General features: G+C 50.1%; 2 protein-coding genes across 2 annotated transcripts in view; both read right to left on the bottom strand.

Annotated features, from left to right (window-relative positions):
- ATP6V0D1 (ATPase H+ transporting V0 subunit d1) overlaps window positions 1-12678 on the bottom strand; it is a 33839-nt gene extending 21161 nt beyond the window's left edge. Inside the window, exons 1-2 of the mRNA XM_058034143.1 lie at window positions 12500-12678; window positions 3189-3360 (exon numbers count right to left, since the gene is read on the bottom strand). Coding sequence (XP_057890126.1) covers window positions 3189-3360; window positions 12500-12629 — 302 coding nt within the window. The 5' untranslated portion in view covers window positions 12630-12678. The remainder of the gene's footprint in view (window positions 1-3188; window positions 3361-12499) is intronic.
- Window positions 12679-14205: 1527 nt separating this feature from the next.
- On the bottom strand, window positions 14206-15505 carry AGRP (agouti related neuropeptide). The gene is made up of 3 exons (XM_058034303.1): window positions 15319-15505; window positions 15000-15094; window positions 14206-14397 (listed from the first exon to the last, which is right to left on the bottom strand). The coding sequence occupies exons 1-3, from the start codon at window positions 15500-15502 to the stop codon at window positions 14206-14208; spliced, it is 471 nt and encodes a 156-aa protein (XP_057890286.1). The 5' UTR covers window positions 15503-15505.
- Between the last annotated feature and the right edge of the window lie 1455 nt (window positions 15506-16960).

Genomic DNA, 16960 nt, shown 5'->3' with positions numbered 1-16960 from the left:
GGAGCAGTCCTTATCACTTCCTGCTCAAGTCTCATTAACTACCCTGAAAGAATGGAGTAGGAAACAGTCATGTTCAAAAGGAAAGACAAAATCCTCCCCTACCTATGTGTGTGCACCCAGAATGAAAAATCAAGAGGCAAAGGCTGGTTCCAGTGTCCCCCAGCAGGCAGGATCACACAGCACCTCTGGGTGCACAAGCACAAAACCCCCAGCACTGCCAACATCCTTTGGCTGAACATTTTTACAGTGCTGCCTCCATACATGCCTGAGCTAGATGAAAACCACTGGCACAAGTATGTGCTACCAGCTCCAAAGAGAGCTGTTCTCCACTCCAGCTATTTGGGACACACATGGGAAGTTTTACACTGTCAGCAGACAAAACCTCTGGAATTTCTGTCCCCTGCCCCAAACCAAGGACAGTTTCAGGGAACACAGTCTGAAAGGCAGCCTGAGGAGTCACAGCCTAAGAAGCCTCTTTTCTACTAGGCCTGCCACCAAAATACTAGGTTTATCAAGAGAAGATACTAAGACCCACTGGGCAAAAGCAGCACCCTCTCCAAACTCCTTGTGGTTCACTGGATCTTGTTTTAACCTGTCTGCAGAGTCATTACAGTTACTAGAGTTTCTAATACCCTGATAGTGACTCCCACCTTGGACCAGTCAAAGCTGGTAACACCTTCTCTACTTCAACAATATTCCACTGGTGTGCTGAGTGCAGACCCAGAGGAGACCCCTCCATCAGTGGTGCAGCAGAACCACAACAAAACCCAACTGAACACTTGACCTCCTTGCACAAAAGACTCTACAAGAGTGCAGACATTCCATATGTTAAAACAACCTTCCCCTGCTTCACCTTTTGCCTTCCTCTAGGCAGCACTGCAGACAATGGCATTAAAGCAAATCTTGTGGGTAAAAAGGAAAATAAGAGATAAGAGTGAAGACAACTTGAGGAAGGAACATTCTGTGCTGAACAGAAACAATATATTCAAAAAGAGATTATGCAGCAGCAAGAGACAGAGGTATCTGCACAGAATCATGTTTTGCTGTAGAGAACTCATCAAAATCAGAATGACAGGAGCAGAACAAGATCAAAGTTAAATCTAGTTGAGGGCAGAACACCAGTTTTTAAAAGTGATTCCAAAAGCTGGTAAGAACCAGCCTTTCTGATTACACAAGATGTCTGAAGTCTTCTGCAAAACACAAGGTGGATGTAGACACTGGATAAAGATCAACAGGACTGAAGTTAAGAGGAACTGGATTTCCATGGCCATCCATAGCCTCCCTAACAAGGCAGGCAGTGTGTGACCAAGTGTCTGAGACCATGCAGCTCATGTTTGCCACACACTGGTTACTAAAGTGAGACTCAGGCAACAGCAAAGTTTTAAAGCCTGCAAGATACTGCTGTGCTGCCCAAACCATTGCCTTTAAACTGATATGACAGAAGCATTAGTGATTATTATCATAATTCCATGGAGACATTTTCATAATTCTGTAACACAGCAAAGGAAAAGCAACAGTGGAGGATCACCCACCTAATATTGCCAAGCTCAAGCAGCACTGATGTCTTGACAGAAAATTCAAGATGGGCAAAGAGATGTTTTAAGAGTTAACTTAAGTTTGAGAGAATAGAAGAGATTGCTTCATACAGCTAAGATGATGAATTAGAAATTGCTTCATACATTGGAAACACTGCTGCAAAATGGGAGCTAAGTAATGTTTTGCTCCATGTTTAGGTCCAAACATGAAAACTCCAGAAATTTTACTGACAAGCTTTTAAGTAAAAACTATTTCTTAGAAAACAGGAAATGCTTAGGAGACAGCTTTAACACACTGACACAGAAAATAATAGATATGAGCCACTGGGTTAGAAAGTGAGATAGCAGTAGCAACCAGACAGAAAGGAGTGAACACAAAGGCAGGTGGCAGAGAGACAGGTGTTTACTCAATATTTGCAAATGCAGATGTCACAGATAGATGAAAAATTAAAATTTTTCCATTAACCACAAAGATCTTCTACATCAGCCTGCACCATTCAAAAACTTGTAGCTGGTAAGCAGGATAACAGACAACTGCCAAAATGCATGATGAAATATCACTTGCCAGAGCACTTGTGATGAGCCCAGGCTCACTGTACCAGAGGTGATACATTAACTATCACACTTGAGATCAGAGTATGATCTCCTTCTCACAAATGTAAGTTGAAGTCACATTCTACTGAACCAGAAACTCACTTTTGTCCTTGAGGCATCTCCTTGGTGGTTAGAGGAGACCTTTGGCTGTGTAGTGTGCAAGCTAAATTAGAGCTTACAGGAATATAGACTAAGGAAGGAAAAAAGTCAATTTTACTTCCATGTTTCAGATGCAAGCTAGAACAACTAGCATCCCTCTGCCACAATTCCATTTTGTTACTGAACAAACCAGAGCAGCACACTGGGAAGCAGAGTTGTACAAAACCTCTGGGAGAAGATACCTTGAGACTGCTGGGCTATTTCAAGCTTTTCACATCAGCTGAACCTGCTGTGGAAGCCCCGTGTGTTTCCACCAACTGACAGAGACGTGCTGAGGCTGCTGCAGCCCTCTGTTTCCCTGCTGCTCATTTCAGGTCCTGCCTTCCCCTAGTGCTGGCATTTGCTGGATCCCACTGAGCTGTCCAAGAAAAACAAACCAGTCAAAGGTCAACCTCAAAAGGGAAAAGTTGTTCAATTTCTGGCCAGCTCAACTCCCTGAACCAGTTTGTGTGGGGCCAGAGCCCCTGGGATGGGACAGCAGAATCACATCAGCCCTGATGAAGGCTGTCAGTGGCTCAGAACTAGCATTACTCCTGTAATGCACACACACGGCGTACCTATGTTTTGCAGTAAGACCACAGTTTTAAAAAACCAAGAACATTTAACAAAAGGGACAAAGATAAATGGTACCTCTAAGAGACTGAATCAGTGCTGCAATGGAAGGCAGCCAAGCAGCTGCACCAATGGAGCACATGCTCCCTGGGAACAGAAGCCTTTAATAACACAGAGATACAATGCTGCTGCTTTGACACCTCCTGATACAATCACACCCATTTCACTCAAGAAGCTGCATAAAACACAGCAGGCACAGGGCTGAGAGTAGAAAGGTGGTCTGAGAGCTCTCAAGTCTGGAAGAACAGCAGCATTTCAAAATGCTGCTCATGAGCAGCTGGTACTCACGTGATGAAGTCCAGAAAACTTGCCAGGGGCTCGTAGGCGTGGTTCCTCATGTGACGGAACTCCACCACCATCTTCTCCTTCAGCTTGTCGTCAATGACGGACACGGTGAGCGGGGACGCCTCGTTGGCCAGGAAGTTCCCATAGTCTGTGCTCTGGAGGTGCAGCTTCAAGTCTGAAAACAAAAGAAAAATTACACTCTAGAGGGTTTTGGACTGGATTTGGTTGAGTTTTTTTTGGGGTTTTTTTAGCATAGCCAAGAATGCTGCTCAGCACTTCTCAGGCACTCTCTTCTCTGAAAGATCACCTAGACAAATCCCATGTGTTAGGTCATATTTGTTCTCAGTTTTATCATGGACAACCCAAATGCAGGAAAAGATCAATGTTTCACCATATCAGCCTTGCCTCATCTTAAAGAGAAATCTGTGACACCATCTGTGTAACTGAGCACACACACTGGTGCCAGCAGCTCACTCTGCTAGGTCAAGGTGGAAGCTTACTGATTTTCTAGGAGGTACTTGCTAGAAATCCAGGGGGAGAAAAAAACCAAATAACTTAAGCACTCCATCTAGCCAAAAGGGCTCTGGGTGCAGGCTCCTCACAGCAAGTCTCCCCAGATACTAGTGATGTGTAGACATTTGTAAAGCTTTCAAAACCAAAAAGACAGAAACAGTAACTTGGAAATTATAAACCATCTTGGTCTTACTTGGTCAATTATCAAAGCAGCCCAGCTAATTGTGCTGGTAAATAAAAGTCAAGCATTAATAGGTAGAGAGGGGCTTGTGAAGATTAAGGCCATTTAAATCCACCTCACAGGGCAGGCAATCCCTGCCCAGGATGGAAGAACATGCTCAGAAGTCTTCCCCTTCTCCAGTTCCAAGCAGAGGAAACCTTTGTTTCCTCTCTTACCCCTGCTTGCAGGTCAGGTGCCCAACCAAGCTGCAGTCCTGGCCAACAAGCAACCACAACATGCTGAGTTCTGTCAAGATAAAAGCACTGCTTGAGCCAAAAGCATTTAAGTGTCTCTGTGGAAAAACTGAATCCAGAAGTAAGGAACGTCACACAATCCTACTCCTCAAAGCTCTGCTAGCTGCATTGGTACACAATGTTCATCTCCCTTCAGCTTCACCTCAGAGGGCCAGTTAGGCAAGCAAGCATCCTCCCAGGGATTCAAGACCTTTGTGGGGTAAGGAGAGGAGCTGGAAGAGTTGAGTCAAACCAGATGTGAACTCACCATCCAGAGAAAACAAAAGAAGACATTTCTCCCCGGTTTTTCTGAAGCAGCATTACTGAGGCTGCCTTTCACTTCCACTGAGCCACACAAGTCCTCAGCATTATGGCACAAGCATGCACAGCACTGAGGTCAGAGCAAGCACTCAGCCTGCTTTGAGGAGTTTGACCTTTTGACATTACATCCAGCCATGGAGAGCTGGAGAGCTCCTCCACAGGCTCAACCTGAGCTTGTACAGCTTGATACTGTTCTCAGCCCAAGGGATCAGGGGTCAAACAGCTTCCAAGCCAACTGACTCTTCTGGGTATTTCCAAGGAGTTCTAGTAAAATTGGTTTTGACCCAGCACTCCATAGTTACAAAGATGTTCCCACTGCTCAGTGTTACAGGAAACAGCTGGAGTTTATAGGGAAGGAAAATAAAGGCCAGAGACTTAAATACCACTCAGTTTGTCAGGTGCTCAAGGCCAGGTTGGATGGAGCTTGGAGCAATCTGGTATAGTGGAAGGTGTCCCTGCCTGTGGAAGGTTTGGAACAAGATGATCTTTAAGATCCCTTCAACCCAAACCATTCAATAATTCTATGAATCCTAAACTACATCTTAATGAGTTTTTGTCCCACTTTTTAAAGCTCTTGAATGATGAGCATCAGAGTCTGAGTGGAAAATAAGTTTCTGACAGATCAGGACTTTACTAGTTTGCTTTTAGTAGAAACTGGAGAAAACATGGAACAAAATTGATCAGTTAATATGTTCAATGAATATGAGAGAAAAGGTCCTGGTAAGAGTATTACACCCATAAGGTCAGATTGCAAGGGAAAGCACAGGGAACTGCAGTAGTTGCATTCATATACCTCCTACTTGCAGTTCCCAGTAGTTGTGCAGAGCTCTAATGGAAGCTAAGTCTGCCCAAAAAGGCATGTGATGTTGTTTTGCAGTATCCAGGACTTTGGAGAGGAAGCAGCTATGGCACATCCTCCCAGATCTGCCTTGGGTAGGGAAGCTGCCAAAGCTTGTTTCCTCAAGTCCAGCACCATTGGTTTGTTTTGTTGTCATCACAACCTGAAACTCTGCTTTTGAGGTTGCAAGCAGCTCCTTTGCTATCATGTCACTAGATGCTACAGACTCAGTGACACAAAAAGGAGTTTGCTGTGCTTCCTGGAAGTAGAGCTGCACTGTATCTAGACCAGAGGCACACAGGCTGCTCGTTGTGCCTTGCAGGCTCTCCAACAGCTCTGAGCAAGCTCCCATGAGCTGCTTGGCCGGAACATTTTGCCCTGCTCCATGAAGGGGTTGTGCCCCCAACTCCACAGCACAAGAGCCAGCACATTATGTTGCAACTGGAATAAGGGCCATGTTTATATAACACTTGGAATTCATTTTTACAAGGAAGGCCAGCCACAAACTGCAGAACTAAACTTTTCTGAATCCTTTAGCATCCAAGCAGACAAAACGGAACATATTTTCCAAAAATTGGACCGGATTTATGAACCCTGACTCAGTGCATCCCACGGTGTATCAGTGCTTTACACTAGCCTGTCCTCCTCCAGCTGCTGGGCTAGTCACCAAGCTTCAGCCAAGAGGGTTTGGGAGCTTTTAATAGAACTATTCACATGTCAAGCTTCTCAGATGAGAGCAAACGAATCCCGTGGTTTCACAAACCTGCTGCCAGAAGAGCTGTCCCAGTAGCACGGTGACTAATAAATGGCCTCACTGCTGAGCAAGCCCCGAGCTCTCCAAAAGCTCAGGCTCCTCACACAAGCCTGGACTCAGCTGGAGTTGACCTCTGGCAGCAGGAGCAGCACCGTGGCAGGGGCAGCTGCCAGAGATGCCACACGCTGCAGGTCGATAAGGCTGCAAGGCTCTGCAAGGCTCTGCAGGGCCTCTTCCCCAGCTGCTGCTGAAAAGGAGGGAGAGCTGCAGCTGGAGCCCAGCCCCTCCTGATGAGCTCCTCCAGATACCCACAAACTACAGCACACGGCCTCAACCCAGGGATTGATTTTAAGACATACATTTGCCTGCTCTGGCATATTTCCAAGAGGTTCACACACTTTATGTAACAGACTGAGCCAGCATATGGCAAGGGAGCACTTGAATGACCACAAAACTTTTGTTCTCTCTCCTCCCCCGCAAAACCTAGGAAATTATGGCCAGGTCACTGCTCCCATAAAGTTGCCTCGTGCAAGAACACAACTGTTTGTCAGAATGACAGTCTTTTTCAGCTGGGTAGGGTAGTGCTTGGGATCACCATGACATGTACTTACAGCCACCTCTTATCAACTCTCAGATCAGCCCCTCTGGTTTTCATGCAGCTGCCTGTACATGAGCCACAAACACAACCAGAGCTTAATCAACACACTGCTATGCCAACACCTGGATATTTCAGATGACATCTTCACAAGAGATTTTATATCCACACTAATGCAACAATCCTCTCCTGCAAGTTTGCTTTGACATAACAAGGAACCAAGCCATTAGTCTGTCAGACATCTGTCAGTCAAAGCCTCTCCTGTAAGCCCTTCTCAGACAGAGTGATCCATGGCCCCATCAGCTCAGACTTCCAACCCTTCCTTGTTTCCTGCTGTAACTGCATTGCAGAGCTCTGAATCAAGTTAAGGGCTCAAACACTTCCAGGCAAGTGTGTGCAATTCTGTGCCTGTGTGTTCTTCTCACACACAGGCACAGAATCAGCTTCTGCAACTTCTGAGCTGAACTGATGTTTTCACAAAAATTATCTGCTGTGACCTCGACATCTTCCTCCACAACACCTGGGGCCACCACCGCCTATATAAAAATTCAAACATCATTTGCCATCTCCCAGGCTGGAGGCAGTAAGGCAGCTGAGGGATTACACAGCAGTCTGCAGATGAGCTACATCGCCCACGTCCCCCTTCAGGAGACTGCAGTCATTACCATTTGCCTTGTTGCTGTTTGTTTGGTCTGTTTATAGCCACTTCAGACACTCCTGAAGCTGATTCTCTGAAAATCTTGTTCAAGAAGAACTCAGAGACCCTTTGTTCCCTGCAGATTTAAGACCTTTCCTGTGGTTGCACACCACCAGCAGTGACGTGCTACCTCTTCTTCTCTGTTGTCAGGCAGCAAATTCATCTGAGCCACAGTGAGACACAGAGAAGCATCATCTTTGGCTCTTTCCTCCATCAGTAGCTCACCTCTGACTTTCCACCAGTTTGAGATGCTCTCAGCACCAAAGAGCAGCCTGTGTTTCTAGCTCATCCCTTCCTGGGACTGAACTCACTCCACTCAGAGCTTCAAACCCAGCACAGCCAGGTTGTGTTCCATGAGGAGCCCCTCAACTAGGCAGCCCCTTCCTAACCTGCCCAAAAGGCAAGGTAACCCCTCCTCATCTGCCTGCATCCCCAGTAAGCTTTTTTCCCCCTCCAAAAGCAGACTGCTCTAAGTCACTCTGCAACCTCAGAAGCCCAGTCAGGACATCAGCCCAGCACCTTGTGCAGGGGATAAGGGAGAGGCAACAAATCACTGAGAAACTAAAACAAACAGGGCAGAAAACAGTCTCATGCTGTGGGAGCTGACAGCTGAGGAAAAACAAGATGAAAGCACTGAGTGGCTGCCGAGCAGCAATACCTGCCAGGAAACCCAGACAGCATCATCATCTCAAAAGGGGCAGGACCCAAACAAGGGCTGAAGCTGCACCACTACTGAGAAGCTGACCTCAGCTGCTGCTTGAAGTTCAGCTAGGAGAAGCCATGAAGCAGGTCTCTGCCTGGTAAAGGAGGCCAGAACAAACAGTAAAGAGCCTCTGCTGAACCCTGCAGGAAGCCAGTGACCACAGTGTTTGTTTGCCACCATGATCTAGCAGGCTATGGAAGTGCCATCATTCTTCCAATAAATGATGTTTTCCTGAAGCTTGATTTAACAGGAGCGTTGATGAAGCAGCCACAGCCAGTGGTTACACCCATACAGGATGCAGGACAAAGCACCAAAATTAGCAGGACAGCATTTTGGACACTGCTTTGTTGCTACATAAGAAGTGAGCATTCAGAGGACAGGAATGGTCTGTACTTTCTCAGATCTCACCTTGCCTGTAGACTCTGCCTCCTTCGGCAGGAGAAATCCCTTGGGGCCGGGGGTCAGTCCTGCTGCACAGTGCCAGCACACAGGGGTCAGCTTTTCACACAGACAAATCATCCTTGTGTCAATGTCAATGAAAGGTCCCCAGCACATTAAGGCTTGGCTTCTACAGCCCCTGAGCTCAGACTGAACCACTCTTGGAGCTCAGGATGGATCTAAGCATGGCCACACCTTGGGACCATCAAGCAGCCTCTCCCTGCTTGGTAGCACAGTAAAGGATCTGTGCTGCTCCCCCTTCACACAGGGGAATATCATGAGCTCCACCAAAAGCACTCTTGAAGTCAGTCTGGAGCTCTGCAACACCCTCACACAAGAGAGGACACACTGCCCATGTGGTTACCCCAAAAGAGAAGCCTCACTCCAGCCTTCTTGGGGCCTAAATTCCAGGGCCACAGTGATAAAACAGAAAAGAGACAGGTAGCACAGCCTTCTCTGCTCTTCTCTTGTGAAAGGAGATGTGCTGAACACCTCAAAGCAATGGCAGCCTGCAGGGCAGAAAAAAGATCCTTGGGACAATGAAAACAAAAGCCCACACTGCACACAGCCTGGTGTACAAAGACAAACCCCATGGACAGATCCCACTCCTCCAAGTGCACACCACTGTTTACAAGGCATCCCAGCTGTGCCAGCTGCATGGACAGAGGCACAGGCACCCACAGAGCAGTGGTGCTGAGATGCACAGTTTTCCTGAAGGCCTCTCCCAAAAGAGGCCCACAAGCTTGAGCCAACTCCCTGCCACTCCTCAGCCTCATCACCCAGGCAGAAGGTGACACATCCTGCTGCTGGATTTCACCCACCAATCACCTCTACAACACTGGCAAGTCAGAAAGAAAGCAGCTCTCTACACTGTTGCTGTGGAAGCAAGAATAAGTAGTAGTAGCAATAGGATGCTCATGAACAAGGGTAAAACATGCTTACAAGGGTAAAGACACTCCTGGTTCAAGATGCTTTTGTGCACTTCTTGGTCTCTGCACACTTTTTGCAGAAGGGAGCTTTGCAGACCAACAGTAAAGCCAGTTCATAACCTACATTCCAGTCCCAGACTGAACTCTGCTGCTTAAAAGCATCACCACTGTTCAATTGCATCAACAGCTTTTCATTCTCCTGACAGAACATCAGACCCCTGACAGGCCACCACAGCCTGAAGAGCTGTAGATGTCTCACCAATCTTTTGACAGTAGAAATCTGGGTGACTCCTAAGTTTGGTTGCCCCAAACAGATTCCAGTTAAGCACAGATCCACGCTCACAGCACTGGAGCAGAGGAAAGCAGCTCCAGGTCCTTCACTGACACCTTGTGTCAGAAGCAGGAACTGGATACAGCAGCGACCACCAGGCAGGCTCCAAACGCTCCCAGGCCACGAGTGCTGCTGCACAGGGCCTCGGCTGAGGAACAACCAGAGCACCAGGACTTTTGGAGCTGAAAGAAGGGATTAAATGTGTTATTGCTGAAGGGTTTAAGAGAAAGCTTATATCAAAACAGCTCTCACATACACACCCTCAATCCATTTTTCTGCACTTCTTATGGTCAGCTCAGAGCCTGCCTGGCCACAGACAGCCCATTTGGCTCTCTGCTCTGACCCAACAATGGAGAGCTTGGACCAGATTACCTTGTGATCAGACAAGCAGAGACAACAGGGGATCATGCAGAAAAGCATGACTGCCTCCCTGCCAGCAGCACTAAACTGCCAGCCTGAGTCCTGAAGCAGACAAGTCAATCCCTTTATGCTTCCAGACTGACCTGGGCACACCAGAGGGAGCAGCATTTCAGACCTGGAAGCAAATCATACTCCAAGCAGCCAGATACCCAATCCCCAGGGCCAGACCCAGCCTGAAGGACCAAGGCTGTTCTTTCTCTATGGCCAGGGCAAACACTTGCTCCAGGACTGGGACCAACTGCAGAGCCAGACATGTGAGAGGCAGCAGCAACGACTAAACAGAGAGTAGAGAAGAATGTATCAGTAATTTATGCCCCAGTACTTATTTTGGCTGCTAATACATCAGCCACTGCCAGGATTTAGGGCAGATGTGCATCTGTTAACAGTCAGTAGAACACAGAAAACAAATACTGAAATGTGAAAATCAGCACTAAAAGGACAGAGGAAAGAAATTGTTTGACCAGAGACCTATGTAAGTAATAAAGAACAATGCTCCTTTGAAGAAAAATCCCTCTCCAAAAGGGCACGGCGAGCCAAGGAAGGAGTAACAAGACAGGCAGTGAATTTGGAAGAGCCTCCAGGTTCAGAGTGAAGCGTGACCAAGAGCACAGCAGCTGCCACCACAGAGAGCTGCTGGGGACAGAACAGCAACAACGCCATGGCAAACACAGGGGGACTCCAACGTGACTCATTCCAAACGCAGCCAGCACCACTCCAAGGGAGAACCACACAGCTTGGTTCAGAAACTGAGAAACAGAGAGAAAAGAGAAGCTCCAAGTACAGAAGAACTCCAAAGAGGAAGCTGTCTGCAGGAAAGGTGAAAAAGTCACAGCTCAGGGCATGCTGAGACTTGTGACTACCAAGGGAGCAGAAGTCACTGCCACTGCTCTATTCCAGACCCTGGGCTCCACAGCAGGAACAACAGTGACTGCTGCAAGCAAAGAGCTGAAAGAAAAATTAAAAAAAAAAAAAAAAAGAAAAACAAAAAGAGATTCTGTCCTAAGTAAAAATATACTGGGGATTTTTAAGGTAGACTGGGCCAAACACAGCACTCTGTTCCATTCTATTACAACCTAGAGCTGCTCACTCCAGGTAACCTTCATCCAGGGTTCAGCAGGCCAGGGATTCATCTAAAGTGTCAATGCCAATTAACCACTCAGCAATGATTGTCTACATAACCTTGATGCTTAATTAATTTTTTTAGAAGAAAAAATGATCCAATAATTCTAGTTCCACTGATCAAAACCACCAACATCTCTGGATATGTGTGTTTCTAGTTTATTTCGAGACAGGCCTGGTTTTAATCCTTGTGATTTGTGGTCCAGGTTCTGTACACCAAAGAGTGAAAACTGCCAAGCAGGTCAGTGATCAGAGGAACAGTTCAGCACCAACTAATTAAGATGATGAGCTGACTACAGTTGATGATAGAACTGCAGAATAGTTTGGGTTGGAAGGGACCTTCAAAGGCCATGCAGTCCAAGTGCCTGCAATGAGCAGGGATATCTTCAGCTAGACCAGGTTGTTTAGAGCTCCATTCAACCTGGCCTTGAATGCTTTCAATAATGGGGCATCCACCACCTCTCTGAGCAACCTGTGCCAATGTTTCACCATCTTCATAGTTAAAAAAGAAATCCTCACAGTTCTGCAAGTTTGTACACATTGATCTAGAAAAAAAGATGACGGCTGGAAATCAGAATTAGCCTCAAAAAAGAACACCAAATCAGAGGCAACAGATAATTCACTGGTGAATTTACTGAGATGTGCACTACATTTTTTTTCCACTAGCGATCTTTCAATAACAGCAGGTACTTTCCTAGCTGACCTGATCTCCTTAAACACTAATCATGGATATCAGGGATCTAAGGTAATAACAACAACCTTGTTTCAGGCCTTAAAAGGCTTCCTGCCCTTTAAGAAGTGAAGGCACAAACATGTCTCACCAGCAAGGCCTGTCAAAACCCACCAGGCTCCCAAAACCGCAGGGTACAGCTACACGGCCACCTCAAGGAAGCAGCAGGAGCCCAAGTTCCCTCTCAGCGCTGCAGCAGCTGTGCAATCACACGGCCGGGCTGAGGCTGACCGGGAAACTGAGTCAGCTGAGCGGGGTGAGGGCCAGACGGAACACCGACCAGCCATGGGGTAAAGAGGGAACAGTTCCTTCTAAACGCCGCTATCGGCTCTTTTCCCCACTGCCAGACAGCCCCTTCCCTCCCCTCGTCTCCCCACAGCCCCCCACCATCTCCCCTCAGCCCGGACATTCCCTCAGGATGGCGGGGAGGGGGGGGCTGTCTCCGCTTGCCTCAGGCCTCCACCGCTACTCACCCTCCAGGCTCTCACACTGCACCAGGTTCACGTAGTCGCCTTGCCGGAGTATCCCCGCCTTAAAGCCGCGCACCAGCCCCTCCAGGTAGCCGTTATCCACGTTGAAATAGAGCTCCGGGAAACACGACATGGCGGCAGCGGCGGCACAGGCAGCGCTACCGCCCGCCGCCTCACGTGACCGGCCGCCTCACGTGGCCGCGGCCCCTTCCCGGCAGCCAGCGCGGGGCGGGAGCGGCCTGAGGGGATGGCGGCCGCCATGAGCCCCTGCCCGCCGTGAGCGCCTGCTCCGGCTGCACCGCGTCCGGTGTGAGCCTCCCCTTTGCTCCGCTAAGCCGTGAGCCCCTGCTCCGGCTGCACCGCGTCCGGTGTGAGCCTCCCCTTTGCTCCGCTAAGCCGTGAGCCCCTGCTCCGGCTGCACCGCGTCCGGTGTGAGCCTCCCCTTCGCTCCGCTAAGCTGTGAGCTCCTGCCCGCCGTGAGCCCCTGCCCCGGCTGCACCGCGTCCGGCGTGACCCTCCCCTTCGCTCCGCTAAGCCGTGAGCCCCTGCTCCGGCTGCACCGCGTCCGGTGTGAGCCTCCCCTTCGCTCCGCTAAGCCGTGAGCCCCTGCTCCGGCTGCACCGCGTCCGGTGTGAGCCTCCCCTTCGCTCCGCTAAGCCGTGAGCCCCTGCCCGCCGTGAGCCCCTGCTCCGGCTGCACAGCGCTCGGCGGGAGCCTCCCCTTCCCTCCGCCCAAGCCGCCGTGAGCCGTACAGGCACAAGGAGGATACGCAAGTAAAGTTCGCAGTGTCGCCTGCTGCCGAGACACCGCTTCTACTAGTCGGGAAGTACCTAGCCAGTTAAAGGGCTTTGCCAGGAGCTGCTCTGTGAAATAAATAAAATAGTTTTGTTTGATGTAAAGGCGTTGCAAAATGTGGGATATGTCAAGGTTATATTAAGGCAAGATGGTTTTTGATACAAGACCTCCGTGTACTTTCAAACCTAATCAGGAAGGAGACTTAATCAGTAGAACAGGCAGCAGCCAGCGCCCCTCACTCAAAAATATCCCAGAACAAGCTTTAAGGATGCAATAAGTCAAGATGGTGATGTATGGCTACACGCACATTGTAAACCTAGTGAAATACTCGAGGTCCGTGTATCCTAGAGCTGAACTATCTGCATTGTAACACCAAAAATCACACCTGCAGGGTCAAAAATATCCATAGCTGAAGGTCCTTCCCCTGAGCATGAGTAGAAGTTACCTGGATTAAGTTATGTGATTCCTATGCGAAATTACCAACCAATCTTAATAGAGGGGCTGTTCTTGGGAAGTCACTAACCCTGAAGTTCTATGTGTAAATAATGGCACAGAAAGCCATTTGCATTTGTGGAATAGCACCGAGCACCCAGGCTGGGGCAGCTCTGAAATAAACAATCAGCATCTCTCTGGAATGTGTCATTATCGGCTCGGTGCTTACCAAGGAACAAACTTGATTTTGTGGGTAACAGCAGCATAGCCTGAACATCACCTGGGGTAGCCCTGCTGCTGAAACAGCACTAATGGAACGAGGAAAGCCGTGCACAGCCCACCCTCACCTTGCTGCCACCCCCCGAGAGCCCGTCACCCCATCCCCACTCTGCAAACCAAAGGCCTTTTGCGAAGGGCTGGTTTATTGGAGCTGCAGAGCAGGAGGCACACGCAGGGGCGGGCAGCTGGCAGCCCCTGGGGCGCTAGTTCTTGCCGCAGGGGAAGGTGGTGCTGATTTTCCTGCAGTAGCAAAAGGCGTTGAAGAAGCGGCAGTAGCAGGTGGCACAGGGGTCGCAGCAGGGGATCTGGTGGCCCAGGCAGGACTCCAGCAGGCGGACACAGCGGCGGGGGGAGCGCTCCTCACGGCCCTCGGCTTGCAGCTCTGTGGATGATGCCTGCAGGGGAGAGAGGAGGAAGAGGAGGGCGAGAGCTGGTCCTGGACCACTGTGCCAGCAATGTGGGAGAGAGCCAAGAGTGGCTGCTGAAACTTGGCATTGCGGAGGCTTCTTTTGTGTTCAACTCCAGGCTCCATTTTCTGTTGGAAATCACTGCTGAGCACTGTGGACTCTCTACAGGCATTGGTGCCTCATCCATGGTGTCTCAAGGCCTTTCTGCACACATTTATTTTGAAGCACAGCTTGGACTTTAGAAAATGGTGCTGTGTCTTCTGCCCAAACAGAGCCACCAGGGCTGAGCCAGGCAACCACAGGGCACTGCCCAGCGAGCTCCTGCTCTGCAGAGGCTTCCTGGGCTACACTTGAGCTTAATTAAATGGATTACAGGAGCACGGGCTTGGACCACTCTCCTTTGAGTGCTGGAGCCCCTTGCAGGTCTGGGCAGCCTCAGCTCATCCCAGCTCCTCAGGTGATGGACAGTCCCATCGCAGGCCACACTGTGCTGGCTCCAAACCCCCAGCCCCAGGGACACAGAGGAGGCTGCTGTGGCCTGAGGCCACCCCGCTCTTAGGGTGTCTGTAAGAAAGCTCAGGGAGCCATACCTGTGGTTCCAGCAGGCTGCCTCTCTGCACAATGTCACCATCAGCTTCTTGGACGCCCAGGGCCATCTGCTCAAACCCCAGCCTTGGGAGAGCTCCTGTGAGATACAGAGAGACTGCACAAAGAGGCTGCTGGAGGGTCAGCTCCGATCCTTCTGCCTTTGTTCGTGGGTCCCCCCCAAAAAAAAGACCCCATTCCCCGTGGGCTGCCAGGCTGCTGTCACTAGCCAGGGCCAGGAGAAGCTGTGCTGCTTTAAGGGGATGCCCAGCTCAGTTTTGGGGCCCTGGGTGGGCTCGGTGAGGAGCAGGGCTCAGGACTCACCTGCCGGCTCGGCAGACGCCTCCTTGCCCTTGCGCTGCAGGCTGGCCTGGCGGGCTCTGTCCACCCGCTCCAGCCCGCCGCTCGCCTTCTGCACGTGGCCACAGCTCAGGTCAGCAGTCCTGAGATCCAGCACAGCCTGGATCCCCTGCAGCAGCCCACAGCACAGCAGCAGCACGTTCAGCATGGTCCTGGGGGACAACCTGTGCAGAGGGGCCTGGCCAGCATCAGCGCACCTGGTGGCAGCCTGGCCTGTCCCCTCCACTGCCATCATCCTCTGCCACCCCAAGAAGTGCCATGTCAGCCTCTGCCAGCACAGCCACCACTCCCAGCTTGTTCCCTTGGACCTGAGAGCCTTTTTTTGGGCCCACAGACACCTGGGAGCAGGAGCCCCCAAAGCTCTGTCATGTGCTGTGGGGCACTCCACATGAGAGCACATTCGTGATCTCCCCACAGAAAGGGGTGATCAGCAGAGAATGGACTGAGATTTGATCTTTTTTGTGTCAGTTCAGGTTCTCCTACCCAACACACAGCAGCCACCAGACCACTGAGGTGCACAGCATGTGGCCAAAACATGTGACATGGCTCCTGCCAGGCTCTGAGCCTGGAAGTGCCACTAGAGTCTGAGTGCTGGACAGGAGATGGACCACAGCACATGCAGCTGGGGGACAGGAGAAGCTGCAGGGCCAGGCTGTGGGCTTTGGGGGCCTGAAGGCTCTAAAAAGTAAGTGACCTCTTAGGGAGCAAAAGTAAAGGGGCCCAGAGGTGGTATCCACCAAATGTCAGCCAAATCCTTGGAAAGCCTGTTCCTGCTGCTTGGGCAGCCTTGAGGTTCCAAACCTGGCTCCAGCAGCCCAGTGCTGGCCCGTCCTCATCTCCCCATCCCACAAAACCCCCTGCTGTGGGGTCACATCCCACACGCTCCCAGGACCCCTCCCATGGCAAGCACTGACCTCTCCAGCAGAGAGGGCGCTGCTGTCGCTGCTCCACTGAGCTCGCTGGAAGCGCTGCTACCGCTCTCTGCCTCAGTGTCCTCCTCCCCACATGTTTACTGGCATTTATATCAGCTCTTTATTAATTAAGTGCTGTGGCCACATGACTTTGCTAACTACCAGGTAGGTGGGAGCCTCTGGAAAATGGGCTTTGTCTGGATGGAGAGGCAGCCAGTGGGGTGGTGCATGGGAGGGGGGCTCCTGCTTTGTGCCTTGCACAGCTGCAGGAAGGAACAGTCCCTGTTAGCTCCAAACTCCCAGGTTTTTTGGAAGTGATCCCCACTTCCCTTTCCAGCCCACTTCCCTTCCCAGCACTAAGCCTGAGGACATCTCCTAGTTCCTAAATACAGAAATAATAGGGTTACAATCTCCTCACCAAAACCATGCCAAGCTTGACTGGTTTTCAAAGGGAATGTTGCCTATCTGTATCTCCTGGCAAGCATCCACTCACGGTGCAGAGCCTCTAGAAGTCCTCCAGCTCCTGACCACATACCATCTGCAGATTCTCCAGGCTTCCACCTGTGCTAACTGCATCTCTTACTCATGTCTTGTTTGGAAAACCTGCATCTCCCCAGAGCCAGGCTCCTTTGGGGAACTCCTGTGGCCTTGAGTGGCTTCGGCCCTGCAAGGAATTGGGGGAATAAAACATAACA

The sequence above is a fragment of the Melospiza georgiana genome, chromosome 14, assembly GCF_028018845.1.
Source record: "Melospiza georgiana isolate bMelGeo1 chromosome 14, bMelGeo1.pri, whole genome shotgun sequence".
Lineage (NCBI taxonomy): Eukaryota > Metazoa > Chordata > Aves > Passeriformes > Passerellidae > Melospiza > Melospiza georgiana.
Note: the sequence above shows the minus strand (reverse complement) of the source record. Positions and strands in the feature narration are given on the sequence as shown.